Genomic DNA, 9,876 nt, shown 5'->3' on the forward strand with positions numbered 1-9,876 from the left:
GTGGTAGATACGGTCATACATGACTCAGCACATAGGAGAGAAGAAGGAAGAACATGTTCAAGGCCGTAGGGAACGCTAGCCTCGGTGGTAGATACAGCCAGAAAAGGCCGCTTGCGTGCCTCACGGCCCAGGTCTACTACTGCATGAGGCTGCTCCATGAGATCAAAAGAAAAACGCTGGGATTCTTGAAGAAAAAGAGATCTAGTGCCAGAGATGGAAGTTAGCTCTAGGAGACGTGGTATCTGTTTGGGGATGCTGGGCCCACCCCCCAGAGAGGATGAAAAAGCAGCTAGTGGGTTTCTGACTCTGAACCTGGGAAGAAATGAGTGGGAAGCCAGGGATTGGCTGCCCTTCCACACCACCCCTTCCAGCTTCTGCCCTCGGTCCTGACCTGGGTAGGGGATTCGGCCATGGGTGACGATCTCTGTCAGCAGGATCCCAAAAGACCAAACATCTGATTTGATGGTGAATGTCCCATAGTTAATGGCTTCTGGTGCTGTCCATTTGATGGGAAACTTGGCCCCTGGGGAGGGGCAAAGTGAGGTTACCTGGGTCGGCTGGACTCCAACCTGCCCCACCCCAGAGCACCCGCCAGGCCCACACCTACCCTCCCTGGCTGTGTACTCGTTGTCCTCAATGAGGCGTGCCAGCCCAAAGTCTGCAATCTTACAGCTCAGGGTGTCCGACACCAGGATGTTGGCGGCCCGCAGGTCCCGGTGGATGTAATTCCGCTCCTCGATGAATGCCATGCCATCGGCAATCTGCAGGCCAGCGACGGTCACCAGTCCTGGGTCAGATGGCCCCTCCCCCGGCTGGTGCCCATGCCCAGCCCTCCCCCAGTCTCCTCACCTGGGCTGCCATGTCCAAGAGTTTGTTGATGGTCAGTTTGATGCCCGAAGAGGTCTTGAGGAAGTCCACCAGGCTCCCTATGGGCAGAAGCATAGGTCATGAGCAGAGGAGGCAAAGGAGAGATCAGCTGAAAGCACTCAGCCAAGTCACCCCAGCGGGAGACCACCAGACCCTTCTCCCCAACTGGGAGTCTGGAAGCAGGGTCTGACGTGTGGGCAGGGAGAGTTGTTAGAGGCCATCGAGTCTGTTCCCACCCACAACAACCTTATGCACAGCAGAATGGAACACGGCACGGTCCGGCGCCACCCTCACGATGGCTCCTGTGTCTGAGCGCATCGTGGCAGCCGTGGTGTCAATCCATCTCAGTGTCAATCCATCAACGAGATGGATGGCAGGGAAGGCAGAGAGGGCGGACAGAGGAGTATGTGCTCAGGATGAGGGTGCCCAGGATATGCCAAGGTCTTCTTCGGAAGGCTTCGATGAAGCATCTTATTGACTTCTTTTTTAATACATTTATTTTCCAATAGGTTAGGAGCCTAGAATCCAAAGTTAGATGACCAGTTCTAGGGGAAGGCCCTTGTCTCCTCTGAGCTTCCGTTCTGCACAGTCTTCATGTGGCCTGGCATCCCTCTGCTTCTCCCACTGGCTTGTCTCGTGCCACGTATCTCAAGGGACTGATTCCAAATATGCCCTGCAGGGACTCTGCCTCATAACAGAGACAACCCACTCCCAAAGGGGATTATAACCACAGCTATAAAGGTTGGGAATGATAACACATCTTATGGAGGGACGGGGCACACTTCAATCTATTACAGTAATCAAGAGCTTCATCAATGGGCTACCCGGGCTTGCTCTGTAAATATTAGGAATTATTATTGTTTTTAAGTCATTGTGGCCATAAGAAGTCTTCACTGTTGTTGATCGCTATGCAGTTGGCTGCAGTCACAGTCTCCCACGTGACTTCTGGAACTGGCTCCAGTCTCACGGGCTTCTTGTCACCAAGGGGGCAAAACCCAAACCTCTCAGCCAAGGATCCAAGGTCCTACATGGTCCACATTAATAGTTCTCCTCGCCGACCCCTGTCTCCTTGTCTCACTCTCCTCCACATCTTGCGATTCTTCACCAGACCAATGGATTCTAAAGTCTCTGATCCATCTCTACTTACTAAAGATTCCAGCTTTCCTTTCAAGACCCAGCTAGAATGCCCCGCTAGTCCACCAAGTATGGCATCATTTCCCGTATTCCTGTGGGATGCTGGAACCTTCCCATGACACAAATTCTGCTTTCCCAGTGCCCATTTCTAAAAGCATGGATTCTCTGGGCAGCAGAAACCATGGTCCCTCATCCAGTACCCAGCCCAGAGTAAGAAGCAATGAAGGAGTGGAAGTATGCCCAAGGAGGTACTGCATGGAGTATGAGGACACCAAGGGGCATCTCTAGTAGTGAAAGGTGTTTGGAAGACATCACAATGGAAGTTGCCGGATGAAGCTGGTGATCAAAGGCACTTCCCAAGAGATCAAAGCCTGAGAGGAAGGGTGAGTTTGGAAGGAGGCAGATACGTCCACAGAGGTGAATACTCTTTGGGACCTGCTACTGGAGCTGGGGCCCTCAGAAGACACACATTCTTCCGGTTCCTAGGCACCCAGAAAGCTTGTCTAGAATCCCAGGGAGCTGAGCCAGGCATCTCCCCTGCCGGAGGGGTGCAGGAGGCCACAGCACTAGAGCGCACCGTGTTCCATGTACTCCGTGATGATGTAGATAGGCTCCTGGGTGACCACGGCATAGAGCCGGACCAGCCGCTGGTGCTGCAGCTGCTTCATGAGATTGGCCTCTGCCAGAAAGGCGTCGGGAGACATGCTGCCCTGCTTCAGACTCTTCACCGCCACCTTGGTGTGCCCGTTGTAGTATCCTGAGGGAGAAGGGGTTGGGGAGTGACCCACAGCCATCGCACTGGAGTCAGTGCCATGCCTCCAGCCCCCATCCCCCGCCCCCACAAACACACCCGGCCACAGTGGCTGCCCTGGAGGGTGGCACTCACCCATCCACACCTCCCCGAACTGGCCAGCCCCCAGGCGCTCCACCAGCTTCAGCGTCTCCCGGGGAACCTCCCATTCATCCTCCCACCAGGGCTTCTGGGGCTTCTGTGTCTGGCAAGGACGGCTCAACCGCGTGCACAGCCCATCTGAGGCGTCTGCAGGGACAGGAGAGGCGGGAACGCTGTTAATACGGCTGGCATGGGGCCCCCACCTCACGAAGTCCCCATGTTGGAGAAACAGACAAGCACAGGTGTGTGGGTTGTCACCTGACACCTGCAGTTTCAGAGGGTGGGGAAAAGCCTGGGTGTGTGTGTGTGGTGTAACCCCAATCCATCCTCTGGATGGAATGAAGGAGTGCACTGAGAAATTGGGGAAGGGTAACTCGGAGCAAATTGTGGGGGGGGGTAGGTAGGGCAGGCTGCCAGGCCCTAGGGGCACGTCTGAGAGTCCAGGCGAGGCTCACTGGTGTAATGGCGGACCAGCTCGTGCAGGCCCGGGAAAGTGATGCGCGGGGAGATGTAGAAGCCGCCGTTGTCCAGGTTACGGATCTTGTAATGTTTCACCACCTCTCCCTGATTTTGGTCGAAGTCTCGGACCGAGAGTGAAAACGATCCTGAATGGAAGAATCAATGAACGAACAACTAAACCGAATGTCGGTGGGATAGCGGCGCGGGAGCCGCCCACGCCACCACGCCCTTCGGCTCGGGCACGCCCAGGGGTCCCGCCCACACCTCCGCAGGGAGACGCCGCCCGTGTCCCCGCCCCGCCCGTGTCCCCTCCCCTCCCGTGGCCACGCCCCTCCGTGGTCACGCCCCGCCCCTCACCCGCCGTGCTCTCGCTCTCGCGGATCAGGAAGGAGCCGTGCGTGTTCCCCGGCGCTAGCAGCTGCCGCTCGGCGTCCTTGCGGCTCAGGCTCTTGAAAAACCAGCTGGGCAGGGCAGAAGCGACGGCCGTGGTCTGTGGCTCCGTTCTTCCACCCCGCTCAAGCGTTCACGACGGCTCCCAGCCCCACGCCCCTGCTCCGGGGTCCCCAGATGTGTTTCCACCCGTGCCCACGAGGAGTCCCCTCCCTACTCACGGCTCAGGCTCCAGGCTGTTTGCTTTGGCCACGAAGTTGAAGGGGATGAAGCCTTCCTGGCCCGTGGTCAGGGACTGCGCTTTCCACCACTCACCATTCCTGCCCCACAGCCGTGGTCAGCGCGGTCAGTGGAGCAGGAGACCCTTCTTTTAGGTCCCAGTTCCACCGGGCCTTTCCCGCTCTGCCCCCACCCCACGCCCAGGTCAGCACTCAAGAATCTCCCCATCTGTTCCAAGGGTGCCTGTCCCAAGCCAGTCCGGGTCCCGGGGTGTGGCTGGGGGTAGGGAATCCCCCTGGGGTGGAGGAGCCAGCCCAGGAGCGCTCCCTCCCGCAGACTCCGCCAGGACAGGGCGGCTGGGGTGGGCAAGGCACTTAACTGCTCCAAGATGCGGAGCTGTTCACCCTTCTCGAAGCCCAGGTCTCCATCATGGGAAGGCTCATAGCTGTGCAGGGCGATCACCAGGTTGTCTGGAAAGATAGGGGCGTCAGCGAGAGTAGGCCTGGGGTGGACATTGCGGGGGTCAGAGGCGGACTCGCCACAGGAGGGACAGAGCAGGCAGAGGGTTCCAGGAGATGGCGAGGCAGACAGTTAAGGGCCCACAGGCCGCCTTCTCCTCCACGCCCTACTGGTTCCAATCACCTTGCAATGGTGAGGCGGGTGGGATGGAGCCCTCGTAGGTGACCAGTGGGTCCCGCACCTCAGAGCCGTTTCGGATGGGTAGCTGTGGGGTGAGGAATGACGTGGGGTCAGAGAGCAAGAGACTGGGGCTGACCACTAACTTTGTCACTACTTGCCGAGTGACCTTGGGAGAGTCCCTTCCCCCCTCTGGTCTCTCTTCTCCATCTACCAGGGGGGACGGGCAACTCTGTTATGTCAAGGACCACTAGCGGTGGTCCGTTTTTTTCTCCTTCGTGTCCCTGGGCCCTGTGCTCCACCCGATTCCCTCCCCCAGGCACCATCTGTCCGGCTTCTTACCGTGGTTTTGCCATCCAGTGGTACTATAGGGTAATGGCAATTCTCACACACATCAACGTTCTCCATCCAATCATCTTCAGGGTTGGAGCTGCAGCCACAGCCCATGGTCCCTGGAGAGACGGAAAGGGGGCTGCAGGGACTCCCCTAAGACCCGCAGCAGCACACCCTCACCACCACCAACACACACACACACACACACTCCCACACATCCTATCAGACAGCCTAAGGTCTTGCCCTGGAAATTTCTAAAAATACCTGGGGGTGGGGGGGTCAGCCCATCAACCCCATTGACCAGTCTCAGGAAATCTGAAATGGTGGGGCCTAAAGGTAAGAACAATTGTGAGATGGCCCAAGATCGGGCAGTGTTGCCTTCTAGTGTACATAGGCTCTCTATGAGTCAGAAGCTTCGAAGGCACCTAACAACAACAACTTCTGAGGGGTGCTCTCTCTCTGAGCCCCGGGGTCACAAATAATGTCAGATAAGGCCCTAAGCCCCGCCCTCCCACCTGGGATGGGCAAACTGCCACAGACACCTTTGTTAGTCTATTTGCCCACTTCCTGCCTCTGCCCCCTCCCTCTCCCCTCTCCCTTTGCCAGTCCCCTGTGTTGGGGGACTCCCAGATCTCTCTCTCTCTCTAACACACACACACACACACACACACACACACACACACAAGCCCTGGGGCTTGGGGGAGACTGCAGTTTGGTTCAGATTCTCATCAACCAGAGAGAGATGAATGGCCCGCCTCTTAATCGCAAGCCCTGGCCGGTGGGTTACTTGTTGGGCTGAAAACCACCAGGTGAGCAGATAGACGATTTCTCTGCTCCCCAGAAGAACAAGGAGGCTGTCTGCCCCCATAAAGATTTACAGCTCCAGAAACCGAAGGGGCGGGTTACACTCTGTTCTGTAGGGTCGCTATGAACCAGAATCAACTCCATGTGGTGGGTAAGAGACTTGTGTGGTGTCCCCTGAGGTCTGTCCCCCATTAGGGCTTCCTTCTCTTCCACACGCAAATCCCCCTTCAGAAAATGTCAACGGGCCTCCCTGACATCTCTCCGGCAGAAACTCTCTGGTGGCCATGTTGACCATCAGGTAGCTGAAAGTGGAGATGTTTTGCCTAAAGCAGGGGGAGGTGCTTCACAGTGAAGGCCGCAGGAGGCCCTGAGGCACCTTCTTCCCTTGGGCTGCTCTTCAGGGAAAGTCTAATTTACCACCACGGCACTCACGCCCCTTCCTTATCAAGACCAAACCCACCTCCTCAGTCGGTGTTGCTGCGCACCCACAGAAACATGCACGCACACTCCCACACTCTGTGTGGAAGCCCCAGCTGCCTCTCCTGAACACCCAGGAGTTCTTATGTCATGGCTGGGCACGTGTGGCTCCTCCTTCTTCACTCATCATTTAACATTCAAGGCTCAGCTCAAATAGCAACTCCTTTGTGAAACCTTCTCATTAATCTTTGCTACCCTCTCATCCAGGTTCTTCACAATCGACTGGGACCACAAGTTCATCATCAACTGCCATGATTACTGATGGAGATGTAGTCCATGAATATGCATGGCCTTTCTAGCCATACTTCCTTAGGTGATGTACTATAACTGCTGCCTTTCTCTGCTGCTAGTGGGCAGGAGTCAACTCAACACACCACTGAGTTAGTTCTGACTCATGGCAACCCCATAGGGCAGGGTAGAGCTGTCCCAGTGGGTTTCTAAGACTGTGACTCATTATAGGAACAGAAAGCCAAGCCTTTCTCTCAAAGAGACCCCCCCCCCCAGTGGTTTCGAACTGCAGACCTTTCGGATCCCAGAACAACTTGTAACTACGACGCCATCAAGGCTCCTTGCCCAATGGGCAGGAGTAGGGGGGGATTAAGTCTCCACTTTGAGTAGTGGCTGTGAACCAAATTGCCATCCTTTGTTTGCTTGTGTGTATGGTCTGCTGAACGTCAAAAACAGCATCCATCAAAGCCATTCCTTGTGTAGAAGAGTCATCTGGGAAGCAGAGAGAAATCCTAGGGCCATTGGAAGAGGAGCCACCAGTGGAGACCACTGTCTGAAGTGGCAGAGGCCAAGACCAGAGGCTGCAGCACAGAGACCAAGAGACAGTGCAAAGTAGCCAGGCCAAGACCAGAAGCTGCGACAAGGAAATCATGAGACAGGACAGAGGGGCCCCCAATAAAACGATTAAAAATGAAAGAACAGAGAAGCAGCACCAAGGCCATGAGCCTGCGTGCAGCAGACTGGCTTCCTGGTCCATGGAGGCAGAGGTCGGGGGACCCCCGGGCAACTGGCTGAGGACAGGTGTTGCTGTGGACCACTGACTTCTCCCTGCTCAGGGATCCTGACTTGCGGTCACCTGTAGTGAATTATCAAGCCCAGCAGAAAAGTGTAGTATCATGGGAGGAATGGGAGGTGTCAGAAGAGGTCAAGGAGGATGGAGGGTAGAAGCATGGATGACCTCGGTGTGGGAGGTACATAATTTCATGTCAACTTGAAGATATCTAAAAGTGTACAGGTGGTATTCAACCATCAGGCCTGATGGTGCCTCCTGTGGGCGTGGCCTTCTCATAAGGAGGGCCCCGGGAACCTCCCCTTCACTCTCTGCCTTCGCTTTCCTGCCTGCTGGCTGCTGGAGCCAGGCCATGTTCCCACCGGCCTCGGATCCACAGGACTCTGCACACACCGGCCTGTGAGCTCCCTGGGTTCTGCATCATTGCACGTGGCTGTGTGAGTCTGAAGAGAGACTTAGGGACTCGTATCAGACTCATGGACTTGAGTTGGACTGGGATGTTTTCTTGTTCTATGATTCCTTCTTGATATAAAGCTTTTTCTTACACATATATGAATGTCACTGGATTTGTTTCTCTAGTCAACCCGGCCTAACGCACTCTGCCTCGCGGCAATAGGGGACCCAGAGGAGGTCAGCTATGGTCCCACATCTTTTTTACATTAATTTATGTCTCGGTCTCATCACAGACCAAAAACCAAGTCAAATCTGCTGCCACCAAGTGAATAGGACAGAGTAGAATTGCCCCTTTGGGTTTCCGACACTGTAAGTCTTTACAGGAGCAGATAGTGGGTTCAGGGGGTTCAGACTGCTTCCCTTACGGTTGGCTGCACCACCAGGGCCACCACCAGGAGCCCTGAGCAAGAGCAGAAGCTGTGCTTTCTTTGTCTGAGTGCCCCTCGCACTCCGAACCAGTTGCTGCTTATATATTTTGAATGGTCTGAGGAGGGTTAACGTGTCAATCTTTTATCTATAAAAGTCTTAGAAACAACCAGGTCTAGCTTCTGATATCAGAGAAATAAGCCGAGGCCCATGCTGCGACCAGTTCAGGGTGGGGAGTCACGGACCTTTCAGGTTCGCAAGAGTTGAAGTCCGGACTCTGGAGACAGCGAGAGCTCAGTTCATATCCCAGTTCCCGAACAGCATGACCTTGTTGCAATCATTCTTCCAAAGCTTCCTTTTCCTCGCCTGTCAGCCCTTCATTTTCCCTCGTCATCATTCCTTCCTCAGAAACTTATTTGGTGTAAGCTTAGTTTAGAACTTCGAAAGATCTCCCCACTCTCCACCAGTGTCCACTCTGTCCTACTCACCCCTGCCCTGTGGGGCGGGGACATGACACAGGGAAAGCAGCCATCCGCTTCGCTTGGGAATCATGGTTCTTAGGCTGATCTACTCCAGACTCTCCTTGCGTTCCCAAGATCACCAGTGTGCCTCTCTCCAGAGTACCAGTGTCACGGGACTTTATTCAGATAGTCAGACTAACACAGAAAATACAAGATGACAGGAGTGTTGAGCCAAGAGACTTGGGAAAGACTTGTGTCCCTTTGAGGGGGATATTTGAGAAGCCCTCTTAGGCCAGAGCCCACCCATCACTGGTTGCAAATGGTTTTCTGACCATAATCTTATGGCCAGGACCTTAATCACAGTAAATGCCCCCAGGAAAAGACTGACAACCACCAGGAAGCAGCCTAAGATGCATTGAGCTGTCTAGAAGACAGTCAACATCTTGTGTCTTGTGGTACTGGAAAATCACAGATTGGTCATGTGGAAGAGAGAATCCCATCATCAAATGACTATAGACTTAGATTCATAAGGTCCCTCCCAAGCTTAATATTCTAGGAGCTCTGGACAAGAACACGAGAGCAACAAAGAAAGTTTGGGCTTAAGAAGAAGGGAAGAACTAGGCCAAGAACAAGAGGTTGTGGGAGGTCCTGGCGTGCAGCCTTCAGGAGAGGCATTGGAAAGGGCACAAGGATTAAAGGTCGGAGAGCAAAGGGTTGTAGCTGGTACCTGATCTCAGCTGGAGTCAGGTAGGAAGGGAAAAGCAGCCCAAAGCATTCGGTTGGGATCCACAAGAGCCTGCCATCAGGACTTCCCACCTGCATGGAATCTGGGCCCACCAGAAAGGGCCACATTCCTAAGGGCCAGGCTGTGGCCCATGAAAGGAAGAATGGCTCTGACTCTGGCCCCCGTTGCTCTCTCTATGTGGTTTTGTGGTCCAGGAGCGCTCCACCTGTGGAAGCAAACCTTGCCCTTTACAGGTGTGTGAGCATTAGAGTCAAGGGCCTGGCAGCAGCCAAGAGACTTTGGCATTTGACAAGACCAGAAACGATTCTTTTGCAAGGGACTTGTTTTGTGGTACATATCTACATAACAAAACATTCACCATTCCACCCATGTCCACTCAACAGATTTGTCCAGTGCCCCTCACTATGCTCTTCCTGTTGCTCAGCCCACATTCACATGCCACCTCTTTCCAACACCAGAGCTACTTTGGGTTGATGGTTTCCCACCTACTGTTTGCATGCTCCCAGGACTAAGTAGTGTCGGATGCCTTGGGGTATTTTATTTTATTTTTTAAACATTTTATTAGGGGCCCATACAACTGTTATCCCAATCCATACACACATTAATTGTGTAAAGCACATTT

The 9,876-nt window shown here is 54.4% G+C and overlaps 1 protein-coding gene across 1 annotated transcript in view; it reads right to left on the reverse strand.

The window, feature by feature from the left end:
* LCK (LCK proto-oncogene, Src family tyrosine kinase) overlaps positions 1-9,876 on the reverse strand; it is a 25,155-nt gene that overhangs the window by 4,343 nt on the left and 10,936 nt on the right. Inside the window, exons 2-12 of the mRNA XM_004705010.3 lie at positions 4,940-5,049; positions 4,604-4,685; positions 4,341-4,431; positions 3,964-4,062; positions 3,710-3,813; positions 3,349-3,498; positions 2,888-3,040; positions 2,579-2,758; positions 850-926; positions 608-761; positions 392-523 (exon numbers count right to left, since the gene is read on the reverse strand). Coding sequence (XP_004705067.1) covers positions 392-523; positions 608-761; positions 850-926; positions 2,579-2,758; positions 2,888-3,040; positions 3,349-3,498; positions 3,710-3,813; positions 3,964-4,062; positions 4,341-4,431; positions 4,604-4,685; positions 4,940-5,044 — 1,327 coding nt within the window. The 5' untranslated portion in view covers positions 5,045-5,049. The remainder of the gene's footprint in view (positions 1-391; positions 524-607; positions 762-849; positions 927-2,578; positions 2,759-2,887; positions 3,041-3,348; positions 3,499-3,709; positions 3,814-3,963; positions 4,063-4,340; positions 4,432-4,603; positions 4,686-4,939; positions 5,050-9,876) is intronic.

The sequence above is a fragment of the Echinops telfairi genome, unplaced genomic scaffold (assembly GCF_000313985.2).
Source record: "Echinops telfairi isolate 266 unplaced genomic scaffold, ASM31398v2 ScPeMD7_7457;HRSCAF=8495, whole genome shotgun sequence".
Taxonomy (NCBI): domain Eukaryota; kingdom Metazoa; phylum Chordata; class Mammalia; order Afrosoricida; family Tenrecidae; genus Echinops; species Echinops telfairi.